Below are 20,967 nucleotides of genomic sequence, written 5' to 3' on the forward strand. Positions count from 1 at the left end.
CAATGGCCGGGCCAGCCCGGCTGGTCCCGCCTCTTCCGGCACGGAGCAGCCAATCCGGACGCGCGCGTGGCGCGGAGCGCGGGGGCGGGGCGAAGGCCCACCGGAAGGAGCGAGCGTCGCGCACGGCCTTCCGCCGCGGGCCCGGAAGGGTGATGTGGCTGGGGCTCGGCCGGCGTCACTATGGTAAGAGCCGCGTCGGAGGGTCGTGGGTTCGCGGCCCACGGCGGAGGGTTCGGCGGGTGGCGCGGGTCGCGGAGCCATGCGCATGCCGGGGTGCCCGGGCCTCTGCGCGCTTCCGCCCCGGGCCGCCTCCCGCGAGCCCGCCTGGTCCGCCGCCCGCCCTCTCCCTCCGTCCCTGGGCCGCGTGTGCCCGCTCCTCTCAGCGCCGGCCTCGGGGGAGGGTGACGGCCTGTGCTCAGCCCTGGGCCCTCGGCGTCACCCGCTGAGCGCCGGCGCCGCCCGCGTTCCTCCCCTCGTCCCCGCCGGCAGCTCTCGGTGGACGTCGCGGGCGCGGAGCGCGCTTCCCCGTGGCGCGCCGCCGGCCCGGGGCCTCCCCGCTGCTGCCGCGCTCCCGGCGGGGCTCGTGTTGCGTGGTTGTGGGTTGCGGTCGCTCGCTTGGGCCCCGGGAAAGCCTGCGCTGGAGGGGCAGAATAGCCGGAGAAAATGCCCCGCTGCGGAAGGCAAGCCAGCGTGGCCAGCTTAGAGTTGGCCACAGTGACTTGTCAGGTATTCTGCCTGTGTACGTGCCGACAGCCCCTAGAAGGGGGCCTAAAGGTGAATGTACGAAGCCCCCGTGTGCCAGCTGCTGGGTTTATGAGCCTATTTCTAGGGAAAGTTTGTGCTTTCGAAACTGCCACCCAAGAAACTTAATAGTAAAAACTCGCTTTCCCAGAATGCCTTGCAGTGCACAACCTTGAGACATGTAGCCAACAACTCATTTGAGTAAGTTCCCTCCCCCCAACAGTTCTTGAATTACCTTGTTTGTACTCAGGACCTAAGATGAATTTTCTTTCCTGGAAAACATTGCACTCGTTAAAGGAGATAGCCTTCATTGCTATATTTTCTTCTTTGGTAAGGATCTTGTTCAGCCTTTTACTCAACAGTCCACAGAACGGTAGACACTGTATCTTAAGGATCTTGTTAATAAGCTATTGTTTAGCTTCGAAAGTGTGTTCCGTTTCATTTTTCAGTGTGAGTAGGAAGACTCATTATGCACTCTTTCATACTAGCTGACAAGCTGAAATTGAAATATTTTACTCATAGAACAAATCAAGGGTACATTCTTTTCATCCCATTATGTGTAGTATCTCAGAAAGCAAGACAGTTGTAAGATGGACAGACAGCTGGGTATGGTAGCTTACACATTTATTTATCTATTTACTTTTATTTGTTGGAGAGAGAAGCAGCAGTAGATAGAATGGGTGTGCTAGGGCCTCCAGCCTCTGCAAACGAACTACAGGCACCTTTTTTTCCACCTGGTGTATCTTGCTTATGTGGGTCCTGGGGAATCTAACCTGATTCCTTATGCCTCATAGACAAGCACATTAACCGCTAAGCAATCTTCCCAGCCTGGTTTACACTTACTGGTGACCTGAAGTAGGAGGATAGGCCTTCAGAATGAAGTTCAGGTTAGCTTGGGCTAGAGTGATGCCCTGCCTCAAAAAGCTAAGTTTTTTAGCTGCCTTACCATACTTGTTTATACAAAAGTCACAATAATGGGCTTCATTTATTAACACTTACTGTATGTATCAGTCTCTTTCAAAAATCAGTTTATAAACATTTTCATTTAAGCTCACAACTTCTGAATAGATATTTGCAAGTGAGGAAGTATAGATCAAGTAGCCCGAGATTACACACTAGGAAGTAAAGCTAGGCCTCAAATATATGTTAATGGTTGAATATGGAATAAGAAAAAAGTCTGTCCAGTAAAAATGTGAAATATTTTTTCCCTCGGTACTTTAAATCCAGAGATGTGGAACCTAGATGGAGAGGCCAACAATTGTATATCCTGAATGGGTGTGGAAGAATGTACAAATGATAGAGGTTGCTGCACTGTAGAACTTTTAAAAAAAATGTGTGCAACGTTTGATTGGAGGTGTCACTGACCAAAATTTACACACAGGCAGGGAGAAGAGTGACAAGTAGAGAGGAACATGAAAAAGATTGCCTTCAGGAGGCAGAGGTTGGAGGATCTCCATGAGCTCAAAGCCACCCTGAGACTACAGAGTGAATTCCAGATCAGCCTAAACTAGAGTGAGACCATACCTCAAAAACAAAAAAGAAGAATGCCTTGTCCAAAATGATAATGCTTATTTTATCTATTTGTAAACACAAAGATACATAGTGAGTATGGAAGAGATTTTACAGTCACTCTAGGGCCTCCAGCCACTTAAAACGAACTCCAGACACATGCGCTACTTTGTGCATCTGTCTTATGGGGGTACTGGGGAATCGAACCTGGGTCATTAGACTTTGCAGGTAAGCACCTTAACTGCTGAGCCACCTCTCCAGCCCCCAACTGTACCAGTTGGGACTTAGTAGTAAATTTCATCTGCTGTTGAAGTGCAGATGGTTGTAAATGTGGCCAGTTCAGAACTAGCTTTACTGGTAACTGAAAGTTATTTACTGGAAAATAAATAGAAAAGCACTCTATGGTTTTGAAACAGGACCATTGAAATCAAATGCAGCTGGCCAAAACTGCTGATATATTCCAATTCCAGGACAGGTTTATGTATTAAGGAATCCAGTTATTTAATAACCACAGTCACATGGGACAGTTTTATGTGTTCACTTCTGGTCACTTGTCTTTGAAAAATGGGATGTTTTGAGCTGGGTGTGGTGGTGTACGCCTTTAATCCCAGCACTTGGGAGGCAGAGGTAGGAGGATCGCAGTGAGTCTGAGGCCACCAGAAAATAGAGTGAATTCCAGGTCAGCCTGGGCTAGAGTGAGATCTATGTCAAAGCCTCAAAGAACCAAAAAAAAAGAAAAGAAAAGTGGGATGTGTCTGTGTGTGTTTGTATACTCATTTGCAAGCTAACGTCTCCACAATTCCATTTTTTAAGAGAAAATAGTTGTGCATGTGAATTTAGAAGTAGAATCCAGTTAAAAAAAATTCTGACCTGACCTAGATTTGTAAATGATAAAGTGCTGACCTACTTCTCCAGTACTGTATAATTTCCACCATAATTAGGTCAGGGGTGTCATATCTGCATTCTTCTCTACCCGGGGGGGGGGGGTAAACTATTTCTTGTAAAAGAAAAGGAATTTGTAAGTGAAAATGTTACTAGTGTTAGTTTTAATTTTTCATTTTCATTATTCAACTCAGTTTTAAAATCTGAGTTTAGTTTGAGAAATTAAATGTCTGGAAAAAGTTTATTTTCAACATATACAGTCAACATTTGAAGCTTTCAGAATTCCTTTACTCAACAAATGGATTAAACAGTTTGTGTTAATGATTCAGAAAATAAGTCTACATGAAACCAAAGTGATCAGATTCTAATGAATATACCACAGATTCACAGTGTTTCTTGTAGGTTAAGAATTGTTAGTAACCAATCACTGAGAATTCTTTAGACAAAGCATGCTTCATGTATTAATGCATATTCTGCTATTGCTTTTGAGACTCATTAATGCTTGGGGATCCCAGCCCCCTTTTGTAAGATAACATGATTTAAAATTTTTATTAGCAAGCTGGGCATGGTGGTGCACACCTTTGATCCCAGCACTCAGGAGGCAGAGGTAAAAGGATCACTGAGTTCGAGGCCACCCTGAGATTACATAGTAAATTCCAGGTCAGCCTGAGTGAGGAGTGAAACCTTACCTCGAAAAACAAAACAAAACAAAATTTTTATTAGCAAATGCCATTACTAGTTTCTGTTTCTTTTCTACTTATACATCCAAAACAATCTCTTCTGTTAAACTTTTTACTATTCCTATCTAAACTTGAATGTAATAGTTTAAACATTTAGGAGCTACTCAAAAAAAAAAGGGAAAAAAAAAAAGCCCAGCCTGTGAACTGTTAAGCTTACTCCAGAAGACTTGGTTGTGTTTCAGAATGAAACAAAGCATGTGGCTCATGCCGCTCCTTTCTTACCTGCCCACATGAAGTCAGTGCACTCGAACAATGCGAGCGCAACTGACAGCAGTGATCTAGGGCTGAGCCGGGGCTTGTGCCACGTGACGTGGGAACTGAGAAGTTACAAGATGGAGCTCATGTGTTTGAATGTATGTCCTCTCCCTCCCTCTTCATATTCGAATATCTCAGTCATCTCAAGTCTCTTAGCAAGTCTTGGGCTTTTGTTTATTAATTGTGTATAACTTTACGTAGTTAGTGTAAATGTTAGTCTGAGACCTCCAAAAGATGATCTTTGTCCATAGGTACCTTACTTGAGTTGAAAACAAAATACACCTAACCCGCATCACAACTGAGCATATATATTCATTGTAGAGTATCAATTGTTTACCCTCATGATCCTGTGACTAACTGGGGACCACAGCCCAACTTCAGGACAGAATAATAATGGCACAAAGAGTTCCAGATTCAAAACATAGTACCTATTGAATCATGTATTTCTTTTACATTTTCATTAAGTTGAAAAGTCATTAAATTGAACCATTATAAAGTGGGCACTGTAGGAATAAGATAGCATCAGAATCTATTTGTATGGTACATCCATGAAGACTCATAGCTACTATACTACCACTGAAATTTAGCTACAGCTTAGACGTGAGAATTATTTGCAATTCTGCCATTTTCAGTTAGCAAGCTTGTTTACTAGCTGCATCTTAGATGTGAGAATGATTTGCAGTTCTAGCATTTTCAGTTAGCAAGCTTGTATAGTCAGCTATTTAGACTGCTCGATAGTGTGTCTCTCTCAGGACATAGATGAACAACACACCCTCGCAAGTGTGAGAGCCCTTGACTTGGTAGAAGTATAGTTTTGCATTTGTTAAATAACGTTCACATGTTTGTGGCCACACCATTTTGTTCAGTAGTAAGAGAATGAGAAGATTCGATAAGGTAGAGGAGAGTACAGCAGTACGCTTGTTGGTGCTGTCGAAGGATGTGTGGGTGACATGTAAATATGTTAAGATCCTCTTCACTGCTTCGTGTTTAGAAAGGATCAGGGTGCTGTCTCAAGGCAGTGACTCTTGAGGCTAAAAGAGTAAATGAATTCAGTCAGGCAAGAACAGATGGCATACCAAAAAACTTGAAGATGTTATCAATATTTTGACTTTTCTAGGCCACACTGGATTAAAGAACTGTCCTGGGTCACACATGATAGGATCTGAAAACAGGTTCAATAGATGAGTTTTAGTTCCTTTTTTAGCCCATCCTTATATTTTGTGAACATATTTACTTCCTTTGACTTCCTCTCTTCCTTTTAATAACATTTTCATATGGAAAGTTCCATTTATTTTTTTCTGCATCTGTTCCCTGTAACCCAGAGATTATAATTTTGTGTCAGTGGGCAGCAGATGCTAAGCATTAAGAGGAATACTGTAGTGACAGGCTAATGTCCATAACTTAGAAACCCTCCTTTGACAAGAGCCTAAGTACATTAAGATTATTTGCTTAAATCTTAGAGTCCAGAACAAAATTGTATATATCATATAATTTGTACTTGTAAACAGCTTTCATTTGTGAATGGTTGCACACACACAAGTGTATATATACACATTCCACTTTAATAATGGACATGTTTTAAGTGCCATTTTATCTTTTATTATTAAAAACTTCAAACACAGAAAGGTAAAAAGAAGGGTAAGATGAACCTTTTATAAACTCACCATTTCATCATCAACTCTTCTTTCCCCTGCACACATGCCATGAGAAACGAGTCTTGGGCAGTATATTGTTTAAATGGCATTCAGGAGAGACTAGAAAACAGGACAGAACCTTGAGTTCACATCCTCCATCAGGATACTGATAAACAAACTGCAGATTTCTTTTCAAACCACCGCACTACTGGAATCATTTGTTTAATAGAGTAAGTCTGTTCATTATTCCCTAAACGTAATTCCTTATTCTAGGGATTTTCTCATATCTTTGCCTCTTCTGAAGCCTACTATCCTTTGCCCTTCTGAATTATACCATTTGACTTAGTTTCCTGCTTTCTCCTTCCTAGAAAGCATGTCTTTTCCCAGGGATTCAGACCATTACTTAACAGTCTACGTTTCGCTGTTTAGTTTGAAGGTATACATCTTACTCTAACTTGCTGTGTACATACCTAACCTGTAACAAGGGCAATGTCAACCGTGGATATTAGAAGTATATGTGTAATCCTTTCACATTTATTCAGTAATTTGTAAATATAATAAATACGTGAAAAGGCTTTTTAACAGTTTCTGACAAGAGCTACTTAGTTTTCTGGCTCCACCTGAGGCCTACTGACCCCAGCATTCAGGAGGCTGTAGTAAGGTGGCTGTGAGTTCTAAGAGAGCCTGGGTGACAGTGAATTCCTGGTCAGTCTCCTTGAATAAGTTACTGCCTCAAAACAAAACTTTCCCTTGGCTATTGCTTATTTCATATTCATGTAAGCTTCAAAATTAGTTGTGTGTTTCAAAAGCAGTGTGCTGGTGTTAAATTTACAGCTTTGGTACCTTCCAAAATAAGAAGTGGGTGTACCAGTCTATCCCAGTTCCTCACACATTCATCTATACATTGTGTTTTGGATGGTTGGTCAATTGGTTTTCTGACTTTTTTATGTCATGCTGTGTGCTTTTTATTGAGCCTGTTCTTAGAAATGTTAGGTTTTCGTTTTAGTTCCTATTGTAAATGGGGCTCTGTTATGTCATTCATTTAGGTAATAATCCTGAGGGTTATTGACATGTATGTTTTAATATGTATCTATCCACATCATGTAACTCTCTTATTATAACTTTTTTTTTTTTTTACCAAATTGCTTTGAGATTTTCAAGAAAGCACTCATTTGCATGTACCAGCTTTGTCTTGAAAAAAATGTGACTTAATCCTACTGATCTATTAAGTGGTGTTTCTAAACTTGCTGGATTGGGCATTTTCCTGTCTGTTATATGAAATTGATGTATTTTATTTTCATATAAGGGAAGTGTTATTTATTATTATATATGGTAATGTTCCTGCTCCTCCATAAAATTGTTTTTATTTATTGGACCAAGTCCTATTTGGGCTTCTGATGTGTGGAAGACACACGGCCAGGTGTTGGAGACTGACGGTAGTGATACAGTGTCCGCCCTTCAGCAGTGCCTTTCTGCTGTGGATGCAGTGGGTAGGCATGTGTGAATCATAATACCAGCATGTGGGAAACTAAGGCAGGAGGAGCTCAAATTAAAGAACAGCCTGGGCCATTCAGAGCTATGTATGAAAAAGGAGAGGTCCGGCAAGTGGGTCAAGGAGACTCCCTGGGAGAGATAATCGAGTTTGGAATACAGTAAGCCTGTCTCCATTTTACTTAGATTGGAAACATGATTTCCAATGTTTGACTATGGAAATTTATGATTTCTTTTGATTCCTGTGTTAACTTTTAGAATAAAAGGTAGAACTATGACAGCTTTAGAGTCAACAGTAAAAAGACAAGACAGATACTTTACTTTCACTGGTATCTAATACCCTAATAATTGTCAGGGCTTGGAACATAGTCGTTTAAATTCAAACATCCCAGGAAAAAAATGTTCAGTTCAAAGAAACTTTAGTCAGTACGTAATTTTTCTCCCAGCTCTGTCCATCTTACAGAGGGCTAATGGAGATTAAGAGGCCAGTGATTGCATTAAGGCCACATGTCAGTTACTGGTCAGTCTTGGAGTCCTTAGTATTCCTTGAACATATGTGTTAACTTCATATTGACTCCACTTTTGTCATCTTTTTTTGAATTCATAGCATTATTCAGTTTGATGAATTTACTACTCCTTCACTGTTTAGCCCAAAGGCCTGAGAGGAAAGTGCAGCATTGAAGCACTTCTGGATTCTAGTTCTGAGTGTTACACACGTCATTCTGTTTGCCTTTTTGAAGAAATGAAAGCCTGATGGTCAGTGTGGAATTGTCTGTCGTGTTTTATGTAGGAAATTTTTCTTCTGATAATAATTTGGTTTCTCTCTCTTTTTAGTCTGCCATTTTCAATTTCCAGAGTCTGCTGACCGTCATCTTGCTGCTTATATGTACCTGTGCTTACATCCGGTCCTTGGCACCCAGCATCTTGGACAGAAATAAGACTGGGTATGTCCCTCGTAATCTCTAAACACCCGCGTCAGTTCTTACCAGCATTCAGTATGAACTACCATGAGGTCATTGGTTAACTTAACTCTGTTTACAATTTAGTTTGTAAATTTTTTTTACATTTTTTTCCCTGTTTTTTAAAAAGTCTAAAAACTTCTGACCTGAAATTCAGTCTTTTTAAGAAAGCAGTTGGCTTATCGACCTGAAAGTGGAAACGGACTGTGTGTCTGTCCGGTGCTGTGACGATGCCCCACCTGTCTGCTCCATCCCACCCTTCTTTAGAAACTCCTCTCACACTTACTGCCATCTTACTCTGGTCAATTAGTTGAGTTCCAATATAATACACATCTAGCTAGTAGCATTTTAGAATTGATCATTAAAGAATAAATACAACAGTTGCAAAGAATCTGTACTTTTTGATACTGTTAGGCAATGTTTCTTTCAAAAGGAAGTCAGTTGCATGTGGAAAGATCTGCCTCTCATTCCTATGGGGGTAGGAATGTGTCCATACCATGCCACATGAAAGAAGGCGTTCTTGGGGCCGCCAGCCTTACAGTAGAGGTTGAGTAGTAGTGTATTTCTCTTACATTAAAACATAATAATAAAGCATGCCTACTTTTGCACTTCAAAATACACTGAATTTTTTCAACGTTTTGAGAGCTTTTTTAGAAAGCTTTATTTTTGCCTACATCAATTGAGATAGGAAGTATTATTTTGTAAAAGAAAGTATTAGATTCTCTTCTGTTGTTTTTATAAGCCACATAATAAATTGATAATTATATATACCATAATTGTACATAGATTCGATAGAAGGATGATTTGGCTATTTAATAAACTTGAATTTTTGCTAGTCAAGTAATTTAGACCTTGGCAGCACTGAAAGACTTGTAATGTAATTAGTCTTTTTCCTGCTTCCATAAACCCAGTAGCTTTCTTCACCGTGCATGTACTAGATAGAGCCATAGAACTAACTATCATAAGTGTGGTGATTTTTTTTCCAACTAAAATTCTTTAAAAGTAATTGTGATATTAACAGAAACATATCTTTAGTAAAGAAATGTGTTCAAACAGCTAAAGTTTTACTGATTAGACTGAATTAAATCTTAAGTTTGGATTCCTCATTAATTTAGAAAGTTTTAACATACTGTTATACCTCTTTACTAAGGAAACCTCATTTATTCTAGGTTGAATATTAGACCTGCAAAGACTTGGGTCTTAGGTCTTAGGTTTGGTTCTGAGAAGCACTAAGCTTCTCCTGGGCACCTTCAGTTACCGCTTAGGTTCTTAGTGTGGCTGGGCGCGGTGGTGCGCATCATTAACCCAAGTACTTGGGAGGCAGAAGTAGCAGGACCACCGTGAGTTCAAGGCCACCCTGAGAATACACAGTGAATTTGATGGTGATCAGTAGGTTCTTAGAATTAAGGAGTATTTATAGCTCTCTATGTGCCTCACCCTTTATTTATTTTTGGTGAAGAAAGCACATTTTGAGAGAACTGGCACTGTTGCGTTGCCTTTGGCCCGTGTGCTCCTGAGTGCAGCCCCTGCCACTGTTCTGTGCACTTCCGCACGCTCCCTTATCACGCCTCACAACCTGTGGCCGAGCCGTGTCCCTGCAGAGGAAAGAGCCGACAGGGTTACAGCCCGAAGTAGGGCTGATAAGCCCTAGCCTGGCTTTGATGTCAGCTTGTATTATTTTCAGAATAGTATTTGCCTAGTTTCCTTCTCTTCTTTTAATAAAACTGTTTCACCTACTAGAAAATCCATGATTTGAAATAAACTTGTGCTTCTGCCCATTCCATTTAATTTGAAATGATAGACTTGCTTTAAGGTCAGGAAATTGTTACACTTGAAAGGTAAGTGGATGGGTCTTAACTATGCAAGTGCAGTGATTTATTAACCAGTCATTTCTTTGTGGTAGAAAGGGGTATAAATACAACTAAAATTTAAGTATTGTGATTTTATTGAATCTATGATAAGCAGCCAATAGTGTTGGTTTGTCATCATTTCTTAGATGTAATACCAATTACAAATCTCGTGTTTTGTCAGATCAGCAAGATAATGTGAATATTTTTTATATTTTTAAGACATCTTTGCTGATGGCTCCTTTTTCCCCAAACTTGTTGCTTTCTGCCCATGTCAAATAAGTAATAGCCATACATACACTTACGTATGTGTGTGTGTGTGTTAATATGTTCATAGAATTGGATATCTTCATTCTGATTCTCATTCTGGAATGTGTGTTTGAAATGTCATGTTTAGGAACTCATACACACAGTTTCTCTCTCACAGATAGGTAAATTCTGTCTCTGGCCTTTATGATTACAGGTTAATTAAACAGAGCTGTATTCTTTAAGAAATAAATCTCTTTTTTTTTAATTTTTTTTTGTTGTTGTTCATTTTTTATTTGAGAGTGACAGAAAGAGAGAAAGAGACAGAGAGAGAGAGATTGAGAACGGGCACGCCAGGGCCTCCAGCCTCTGCAAACGAACTCCAGATGCATGCGCCCCCTTGTGCATCTGGCTAACGTGGGACCTGGGGAACCGAGCCTCGAACCGGGGTCCTTAGGCTTCACAGGCAAGTGCTTAACCGCTAAGCCATCTCTCCAGCCCAAGCAATAAATCTTTTATTATATGATAAAAATTCATCCAAATCTTTGTTCACTAGTCATTTTTAAGTTAACACTTACTGCTTTTGAAGGTGGCCGAGCGGGTGCAGTGACCTGAGGCAGTGCAGTGGCCTTGTCTCGTGGCTGTGCTGCTCTCACGTCTCTCTCAGGTTAGTGTGAGGCGCCTGTATCCCAGCTGTCAGCGGTTTTGTCCAGAAGTGACTCATAGGCTGTCGTGTCCTATGTTTGTCTATAAGTATTGGCCAGTGCATGCAACTAATTTTCTGTATGATACTGGCAGGAATGATTTCTATTGTCCAGAAACCCATAGCTGTTTCTTATTCTTTTCATTCTGTGCAGATTGTTGGGGATATTTTGGAAATGTGCCAGAATTGGTGAGTCTATCTAATCTCCATTTCTTCAGCTATAAAGTATTGGCCGAGTCATTCATGTCATATTCACAGATAGCCTATATCAATTGTTAACATGTTTGCTTCTCATTTAATGCATACTTTTTCAAAAGTTTTTAGAGTTCTACCCAGTGTTTTTCCTTATGATATTTTAAGACTAGATTTGGCAATTTCTTCACAAGATTTCATTGAAGCAAAGCCTGTCAATTTCAGCTATCCAACCCTTTTCTGCATTTGAAGAGATTTCAAATTATATTGTTCTGTGTGTGCCTGTGCGTTGGGCATGCAGGTCTATACCTATATACACTTTTGATAACTGAGAGTGGCCCTAATTGGAAACAAAAGACTACATCACCTAGTAGATTCAAAAATATAGGTGAATTAAATAATGTTAAAATGTTTATTGTTATAACTGACCAGTGTTTTTGAATAATAGATTATACCCTTTGAACATGTCTGATTATAAAAAAGGCACTTTACGCATTCTATCTGCCTCTTTTTTCTGTCTCTCAAATAAATAAGTAAATAAATAAATAAATAGTTTGTTTTTAAAAGCCACTTGATAGCATTCTATGAATAAACCCTTGAACTGAAAATAATGAGTATTTATTGTACTCCTTAGACTTACTTTCATGAATAACTTTTATGAGTTTTAATATTCCTCTAACCTTGAATTTTTACATGAACACTTTTTTTCGTAAGTGTGCTAACTTTGTAATGTAGAAAATACTTCTGCCTTAGGTATTCAATCTAGTTAACCAGTTTAACAAGAGCTTGAGTGCTTGAGACTTACTACTTCATTAAGTGGGGTATTTACAAGTCATATCCCCAAGATACATTCTCTTGCCTTTAGAGTATTGTGTCTTCCTTTGGGTTTTAGTTTCTTCTAATTTTAGAAGATTCTCCATAACAAGAAACAAAATTGTTGACACTTTAAAAATAGAAACTACATTCTTATAATACTTGGAAATTTTTCTGAAGTTGTAGAACAAATGTAATGTACCTAAAGATAATGAAAGCATAAACTAATCTTTAGATTTATAAATTATATGTTATTAACAAAAGACTTTAAAGAAAACTACTAAAATCTGCATAATTTTCTAGAAAATGAATGTCCTTTTACCAGGCTAAGTGGCCCTTTTTTGTTTTTCTTTCTTGTTATTCTTCCCTGTGAAATAGGCATGAGACTTTTTCTCTAAGAAGTACTATTGACCTTACAGTAATCAAAGAATAGAACTGGAGAGGTGGCTTAGCGGTTAAGGCGCTTGCTTGTGAAGCAAAAGGATCCAGTTTCAAGTCCCCAGAACCCGTGTAAGCCAGGTGCACAAGGTGGCACATGCATCTAGAGTTCATTTGGCTGGAGGGCCTGACACACCCATTCTCTTTCTCTGTCTCTTTATCTCAAATAAATGAATGAAAATTAAAATTTTAAAAATTGGAAAAAATATATGTAACTTAAGTAAGTAAGTATTAATCAGGTAATATTTGGAGATGTCTGACGATCCTTTTGATTGTTGAAACCAGGGGCAAGGAACCTAAGATGAGTGTCAGCATTCTCACTAAACATCCAAGGAGGCCCAGGACAGTTGCTCACAGCACAGTACCCAGGCCAGCGTGTCAGTAGTGCTGGAGTTGGGAGGGCCTGGCTCAGCTCACAGAGATTGTGGCTTATCTGGCACTCACGCAACAGCTGCAAACCCTAAAATACCAGGAGAAATCTTGAGCAGTTACTTAAAAAGGAACCAGAAAGAGAAAAGTCAACATAGAGTAGCTCCCACAGTCATGAACCCTAGAGCCAATAATAAATGTAAGCCAAGGTGCATAAGAGGCACGTCACCCTGAAAAAGCAATAAAGAGCACGCCTTTAATCCCAGCACTTGGGAGGCAGAGGTAGGAGGATTGCTGTGAGTTCGAGGCCGCCTTGAGACTACATAGTGAATTCCAGGTCAGCCTGGGCTAGATTGAGACCCTACCTTGAAAAACAAAACAAAAGCAACAATAAAGACATGGCTCTAAAGAGCAGAGTAGTAACGTCCCTCAGGCTTCCTGCAGAGTGGCAGTGGCAGGGTCTCCATCTCCATTTTATGAAGTTGCTGATTACAAAGCATGCTAAGGTGTTCTTAAATCCACTTTATGTAAGAGTTTAAATAAGTGTAGACTTACCTGTTCAGTTATTACTAGAAGAGAGTATAGCTAAAACTTTTAAGACATACTGTGTTGCTTTCTTAGTGATTATTGAAATATGTTTTTACATCTAATTCTGTTTCCATTCTCCTCTGACCAAAGGCAGTAGTCTGGTTGGCATTCACTCGGACCATTTTTCTGAAGCATTAGCAAAGCTGCTTTGAACTCGTCGGTGCTGTGAGGCTGCTCTCCCAGGCTCATGGTGCTCTTGTGGTGGGTGGGCCTCACTCTGGCCCAGGCTGACCTGCGTCCCACTGTGTAGTCTCAGGGTGGACTTGAACTCAGGGCAATCCTCCTATCTCTCCCTTCCGAGTGTTGGGATTAAAGGTGGTGCCCGCCTTACTCTCTGTTCTTGACAGTCTATGCACAGAGGAAGGGTGCATTGTTGATGCAGAAAAACCTAACCACATCTTGGGTTCCACATCACGTTCTTTTACACAGACCTATGAGCAGACAAGAAGCAATATTCTTACTCAAGTTCAGCTAAATATGGTTGGTTCTGCCACATGGTAATCTCTTAAGAAGGTTACAAACAGGAAAATATATCCCATTTAATTATGCTATTCAAAGTATGAGGATGCAAAGAACTTCCTCACCATTTAATTTTTAGCAGATGGAAAATATAGGCAGTACTAGTGGCCTCCTTGAGACATTTAATAAGATTATGCTAAATTATGTCCTGATAAGAGAAACAGGTTTATTTAGCAAAATCTACATGACGTTTATGTTATGAGGTGGTTTTTTTTAATATGCTGTGAAGAATTTTTTGTCTGTTTTGTCCCAGAATTAGTGTATTAACACAGCATTTTTTTAAGGTTTTTGTTGTTGTTGTTGTTTATGGTTAAAGTATTAGGTATCTCTTACTTTATAGAATTTCCTTTAACTGTAAAGCAGTCCACTAAATGTCTACTAAAAGTAAGAGGGAAAAACACTTTCAGAAGAGCATCAAATGTTTGATTTTGGTACGGTTTGGTGGGTTTAGTTTGGTTTGCTTTGATTTGGACATAATCTCACTATGCAGGCCGTGCTCATGTAACCCACGCTGACGTGAAACTCCAGGGACCAGGACATCCTAGCACTGAGCCCTTTGTGAACAAGGCTTATAAACATGACCCACCATCTCTATCAGAGTTGGCTTTCTTAACACATGTAATATTTTCTATTGCTGTTGTCATTAAGCAGACACAAATACATAAACTAATAATACATCCGTTATGGGCTCTGTGAAGAAACTGCAAGTGAAGTGACTTGAGAATTCTGTTATTTTGTTTGTTTAGTTTTTCAAGGTAGGGTCTCACTCTAGCCCAGGCTGACCTGGAATTCCCTGTGTAGTCTCGGGGTGGCCTTGAACTCACAGCAGTACTCCTGTCTCAGCCTCCCAAGTGATTAAAGGCATGCACCATCAAAATCAATGTTGACATTCACCAGAGGTATTAATTTATCTTGTTAAGTGAAGTAAGAGTCTTATTTTAAACACCATAGGAAGATACAAATGAGAGGGTTATAACTCGTTTCCCCTAGAAGACATGGAGGGGCCTCACAGTGATCTCTAGATGGGGTTATTTCTTCCTTCTCTGTGCCTTATGTACTAAAACAGCCCGCAGCTACTAAACAAACAAACAAGAAAGTTAAAGGGAGCTTGAGTTAAAATACAGCATCTCTTATCTGGTTGCAAGACCTTTCCCAAGCCAACTTGAGGTCTCCTTCATACAGGGGAAACTCTCCTAACATAAACACTTTAAAGAAATGTGAAAATTGGCTCCTATAGAGGTGGTTGTTTTTAAATGTTAAATTCTTTACCCAAAAGTTATATTACAGGTCAAGGATCCCTAAACTAAAATCTAAGAAGCTCAGAAATTTTATGAGCATGGAGATAAAGCTCAGGTTTCCAATTTTGCATTTCCAATTTTCTAAGGGTGTTTATAGAATCTATGCAAAATTCCAAAATCTAAAAAACTAAAATATTAGTTATCCTAAGCTCTTTGGATATGGAATTCTTGGCCTAAAAAAAGACTTGGAACAATACCTAATTCAGAAATGTTTCGCTGGGTTTTGTGGCTTCATCGTGTCCACTTTTAAATGTAGCTAAATTACTACTGTCTTTCACCTGTAAGTGATTTCTAAGCCCCCTCTCCAGCTGTCATGACCTGCTGCTACCTGTGACGGAGGTTGCTAAAAGGTTGTGTATTGGATTTGTTTATGCAGGTAGAAACTTGTTTTTGTCAGGAAGAAAATGAACTCTGTGGCGGTGAGTTTCTCGGTCTCTATCCTGCAGTTGTGTTGCACGTTTTAGCCCAGTGATGCCACAGCACAGGACAGCATTTCGGTGTTTGGTGCAGCACTTGAAGGAGACGGTCTCAGAAGAACGTGATGCTCTGGTCCGTTCTCTCGAGCTTGTTCCTGGGCTGTTTCTAAAGTGTAGCCATCTTTTCTTGATCTTGATTCCGTGTTACATCTGATTACTTGTTCTGTCCCCTCCCCATGTGTGGTCCTCATAGGCAAGAACTTTGTCTTGATTCTTGGATGTCCCTCTCTCATAGTAAAGATCTCATCATACTTTTGTTCATGACTCATTTAGTCCAATGGATATCTTTTTTTTCAACAGGTGAACGAAAAAGTCCATATGTCGCAGTGTGCTGTGTAGTGATGGCCTTCAGCATCCTTTTCATGCAGTAGCCTGGAAAAAGTAACACTTGAATTTCCATCATATTTCACTATAAACAAGGACTTGCCTTCAGAAATACTGGGAAGAATGGTTAACCCTTTTATCTCTGCACATGGGATGAGATAACTTTCCAGATGCTGTTCTCTATTTTCATGTTATTGGACCAATGATCTGTATAAATAGTTAAGATGCAACCATTTAATACAGAGTTTGAGAGCCTGTAACAATTACTTTCAGTGCTGTTACTCAGTACAACATTCTGCAAATGTGCTTCTGTTTTGAAGTAAGGCAGCTTACAGGCACATTGTAGCAACAGAATTGGGAAGTGACTCCATTCTTCCACTGGGACTTGGAAATGACACATCTCTACAGAATGGCTTGGAGAAAAATTTTCCTGTTGTGGATTGCATTTGTATTACTAATTTTGCTTTTCACCTGACCATACTTTTATCCTTAACCAGAATACCTCTACTCTTAGGAAATTCTGCAGTTTATTTCAGGTTTTTAAAATATTTAAAACAAACCAGGCATTGTGGCATATGCCTTTAATCCCAGTACTTAGGAGGCCAAGGTCATAGGATCAGCATGAATTTAAGGCCAGCTTAGATCTACAGAATGAGTTCCAGGTCATCCTGGGCTAGAGTGAGACCCTATCTCAAAAAACCCAAAAAAGGTTTAAAATAAGCCTATGTAGTTCTTAAGCACTAATATAAATGGGATAATTTACAAGTAGAGGTGAGAAAATGTTCAAATTTAACATAAGTGTGAGGCTTCCGGTCAGGTGTGAGCACATGATTCATGTGTGACCAGCTACCTGTCATTCTTTGAAAAAGACAATGTTGTTAAAAAGAAAAAGCAAAATTGAACAATTGTAGAATGATGATTCTAAATATTTTTTCCTTACAATGCCATGTCTTCTAAATAGAACATTTTTTGTAACTGCGCCAATGAAGTGTATTTTTTTAATACAGCACTTTAAGTCTAGTTTATGTTCTGTCAACCTGAACTGGAATCTCTTGTATAACTTTGTAGGTAACAGACAGATCTCTCACGTACTTAATCTGTGCACTATGGTCCAAGTATCTGAGCTTTGATATTGATGGAAGAGTTTTAGAAATTTTTAATGTAGGCAAGAAAAATATTAGAACTGTAACTTGCAAGGCAGTTACATCTCCTAAGGTTCAATGAAATATCTGTTGCTATTAGAACTTAAATCTCAGTTAAAATATACTTATGTCGGGCGTGGTGTTACACGCCTTTAATCCCAGCACTCGGGAAGCAATGGTAGGAGGATTGCCATGAGTTCAAGGCCACCCTGAGACTCCATAGTGAATTCAAGGTCAGCCTGGGCTAGAGTGAGACCCTACATCGAAAAACCAAAAAAAAAAAAAAAATACAGTCATTCATATTTACTAAATACTCTTTGTGGATTTTAAATTCCCTATAAAAGTACACAGGAACAACATGTTAATAAAAGTGGGGCTGAGGAGCTAGATGGCTCTGTGGTTGAGAGTGCATCACCTATGCATGAGGGCCTGGGACAACCTGAACTCGTCTCCCCAGAGCCCACGTAAGCTGCATGTGGCCGTGCACATCGTAACCCTAATATGCAGTGTGGTAGAAACTGGGCTCACTGACCAAAAACCACAGCTTCAGGTTTAGGGAAAGCGCACGTCTCAGAAAAGTCATGGATAAGCAACAGAGAATGACACCCAAAGTTCTCCTGTGGCCTCTGCATGCACACATACCCTTATATACATGTATACACTCACAGAATAGAATGTGAGGCAGAGCCTCACTGTGTACCCCAAACTGCCACCACAAACAGCCAAGTCGCCAGTTTTTGAAGACTGTTTTAAGATATTTGTAATGACTTTCAGTGAAGTCTCTAGGAAAACTTACTTTGTTTTGTTTCCAAAGAACTGCAGGATTTGGACGTATTCCTTTTAATATTCAACATGTATTTTCCTTTGCATGGGATGCTGTGGTAATTATTTTTATTATAAACTGCAGCCTGGGCTTTACATTGGGTCAAGGGTTTTTCAGAAATATGGTTTGTCAGCATATTTGTGCAGAGTAAGTCACCTTTCTGGGTCTGATTCCTGGTGCCATCTGTTCTCCATCTCTGCTACTAGCCAGATTTTTCTGAAAGCTTTGTCAACTTTTTTTTAATGCTAACACAAATCTATTATGAAAGGGAGAGAATAAAGAATTCATTTGAAGGCATTCTCTTTAATTTGTTCCTCCAAACGATGTAAGTGAAAACTAGAAGAAATAGTTAACTTGGAAAACCTGTAGTAACACAAAACTTCATTGTGTTTACGTGATGTTCAGTGGGAGGAGGCAGTGTATTTCTAGTGCCAGCCGTGCTGACCTTTTCAAATGCAAGCTCTTTGGGATGTGGAGAAAGAAACCAAGACAGTCCTATGAGGAGAGCAATTGGCATTTTCTTTAATGTACCGGCCCCCCCTCACCCCGAGTCAACATTGAATCCTGTTCTCAAAACTAGAAGGCAGTGTAGTTGGTGTTGAGCCCCAGAATGCTCAGGCCTTTGTCTTTGGTGGGCAGCCACACTGGGTGTGAAGAGCAGGGTAAATCAACTGACTCTGCCAGTGGTCTGCTTCTGCCCTGAGCCTTGCGCAGGCTGCTCACAAATCAAGTGACCCCTGCCTGCCTTTCTCACTCTAGAATGTCACCTCCATGTCTCTGAATTTGCTTAGATCCTGCAGACTTTAAATGTGGCAGTGGCAATGACGTGTTTTCTTTCCAGGCAACCTTTCAATGATGGTCTTCAGAAGGCCACATAATCTGGAATTCATCCATGTCCAGTGTGTTTGTTATTAATACCTATTCTGTCATGGCAGACACTAACCTGAAGGCTCTTCTATTCTCAAATTTGAGATGCTTCCTGCTGGAAATGTTAGTGAGCTGCATTTTATAATAGATTCCTTCATCTCTGATAGGATGATTAGTGTAGCTTCAACGTAGAATGAATGGCACAGAGGTTCAAACAGATTAACTTTTCAAAGTTTACAAAGTTAAAAAGGAATAGATCCCTGGCTTCCTTTATGAAAGATGATAAATTTTGTAAAGTTTATTTCCATCAGGAAGCATTTATATACTTTATATTGACTGTATGGTTCTGTAGAAAATAGGTAGTTTTTTCCCTGTAACAACTTAGCGCATATGAAAGATGAAGGTAATGTATACAGAATATGTGATAAGTTATTGAGATAATCCCGGGTTTGGGGGGGGGGGGATCAAGAGTGATGGCATGACCTTCCGAAAGAGCCGTGAGTACGCTGAATTTGACAGCCTGCACAGTGGTGTGTGTTAGCAACTGTGCACTGAGCTGGCTGTGCCTCTTAGAACTTGTAAAGTATTAAGACATAAACCATAAGGACCTAGAGAGTTATGTTTTTCTTTGTTCCTATTACCTACCTCAAAATCCAACTCAGGCGCGTTTCCACTCCTGCCTCACACAAGTCCATCGGAAGGGAAGTAAAACCCCTCTTGGTGAACGTGCTGTGCGGGCAAGGCTGCCTGCTTCCATGATCGCCTGAATTTAGCGCTGGGAATATAACAGTTGCTCTCCTGAGACCACCTGTGTGGTATGTAGAGACCGTTAGCATCAAGCCGGTGTTTGCCAGATCTCCAGCAGCTCCTGTTCCATCCACGCTCAGAGCAGCTCGGACTACACGCACGCAGTCGCGCAAGAAAGGGGTGTTTGCAACGCCACGTGTCTGGGAGGCACAGAAAATCCAAGAAAAAAAGGACATTTCCTAAAAGCCTTTCAGAAGTTACTGGATCCTAGCAAGCTGAAGAAGGAATGGAAAGTTCTAATGGACTGCTCATTGGTATCCATCCAGTAACAAGAAAGCCCCCCAACTCCCCAAAAATGTTGCTGATTATTTAAGGTGAACGCTGTACAGCCATGTTGTCTTAACCTGAACATCACTACTGGTTTCAGAGAATTAGCTCCCAGGGGTTGATTTTTACTTTGCCCCAGACTAATTCCAGTACCTTCTGGAAGAAACAAATATATTTCCTTAAGAGAGTGTAGGTAACCATTCTGATCTGATTAGTTCATGTCTGGTATGTAATTAAACGAAAAAAAAAAAAAACCCTCCAAGTTTTGTCGTGCCAGGTATTTGAAAAGCAGTGGTAAGAGGTTGAAAGATGAATTGTTACTAGACCCAATTTACTGTGTACTGCACTTTTGTGTATGACTGGCCAAGATTATAGTGTTCGTGTTCTGCATCTTAAACCACCAATCTCATGGCTGTTTTTTTCAAAAGTCTGAATGACTATTCGCTACTTTCGTCTCTCGGTGACCATATATCTGACAGAGGCACTGTGGAGGGAACTTGGGGCGGGGGCCGGTCTGGCCACAGTTTCAGAGCCGCGTCCCTCATGAGTGAAGGCTTGGGACGGGGTGGGGGGAGTGGAGGGGTGGCAGGTGCTCCCACGTGGCTCAGCAGGAAGAGCTGTATCAGACGCCACCACCTAGGCCTTGCTGTACCCTTTGAAGGCCCTCCCCCAATGAACCACACCCCTCCAGAATGTTTATGTGACTTTGGGGACATTTCACATTCAGCTCAGGACAGTGACTTGAAATGATTGGTTTGCCCTGCACAGGAATTCCTCAGAGGTGGTCTAAGCCTGATGGTAAATGAAAGTGGCCGTTCACACTCAGGCCTTCAGGTACACATTTTTAAATCTGTGTGTTTTGTCAAGCCAGGTCACTTGCCTTTGCAAACAGATGTGCCCATCTGGCGTTACATAGATGGCTAGAGACAGGGACATGCTTTGCAAGCAAGTGTCTTTAACCACTGAGCCATCTACAAATATTTTTTTTAAGTTTTTTTTATTTATTTATTTGAGAGCGACAGACAGAGAGAGAAAGA

General features: G+C 40.5%; 2 protein-coding genes and 1 non-coding gene across 4 annotated transcripts in view; 2 read left to right on the forward strand and 1 right to left on the reverse strand.

Moving 5' to 3' along the window:
* Xrcc4 (X-ray repair cross complementing 4) overlaps nt 1–1,049 on the reverse strand; it is a 195,754-nt gene extending 194,705 nt beyond the window's left edge. Inside the window, exon 1 of the mRNA XM_045133526.1 lies at nt 977–1,049. The gene's annotated coding sequence lies outside the window, so the exon portion shown is untranslated. The remainder of the gene's footprint in view (nt 1–976) is intronic.
* Nucleotides 107–20,327, forward strand: Tmem167a (transmembrane protein 167A). Of its 2 annotated transcripts, none has more exons than XM_045133529.1 (4): nt 107–183; nt 8,087–8,196; nt 11,162–11,196; nt 16,001–20,327. In XM_045133529.1, exons 1-4 carry the CDS (start codon nt 181–183, stop codon nt 16,069–16,071), a joined length of 219 nt encoding a protein of 72 aa, XP_044989464.1. In that variant the 5' UTR covers nt 107–180; the 3' UTR covers nt 16,072–20,327. The 2 variants fall into 2 exon arrangements, with proteins under 2 accessions (XP_044989464.1, XP_044989463.1); XM_045133528.1 differs by lacking the exon at nt 107–183 and adding an exon at nt 631–774.
* On the forward strand, nt 8,653–8,787 carry LOC123454979. Its single transcript, XR_006633615.1, has one exon. It is a non-coding gene; the product is annotated as a small nucleolar RNA U109 (small nucleolar RNA).
* Nucleotides 20,328–20,967: the final 640 nt, after the last annotated feature.

This window comes from Jaculus jaculus, chromosome 14 (assembly GCF_020740685.1).
Source record: "Jaculus jaculus isolate mJacJac1 chromosome 14, mJacJac1.mat.Y.cur, whole genome shotgun sequence".
NCBI classification, from domain to species: Eukaryota; Metazoa; Chordata; class Mammalia; order Rodentia; family Dipodidae; genus Jaculus; species Jaculus jaculus.

Coding starts and splice junctions, on each gene's coding strand:
- Tmem167a (XM_045133528.1), top strand. CDS start 664: ATGCCCCGCTGCGGAAGGCAAGCCAGCGTGGCCAGCTTAGAGTTGGCC. Junction 775..8,086: donor CCCTAGAAGGGGGCCTAAAG/GTGAATGTACGA, acceptor CTCTCTTTTTAG/TCTGCCATTTTCAATTTCCA. Junction 8,197..11,161: donor TTGGACAGAAATAAGACTGG/GTATGTCCCTCG, acceptor CATTCTGTGCAG/ATTGTTGGGGATATTTTGGA.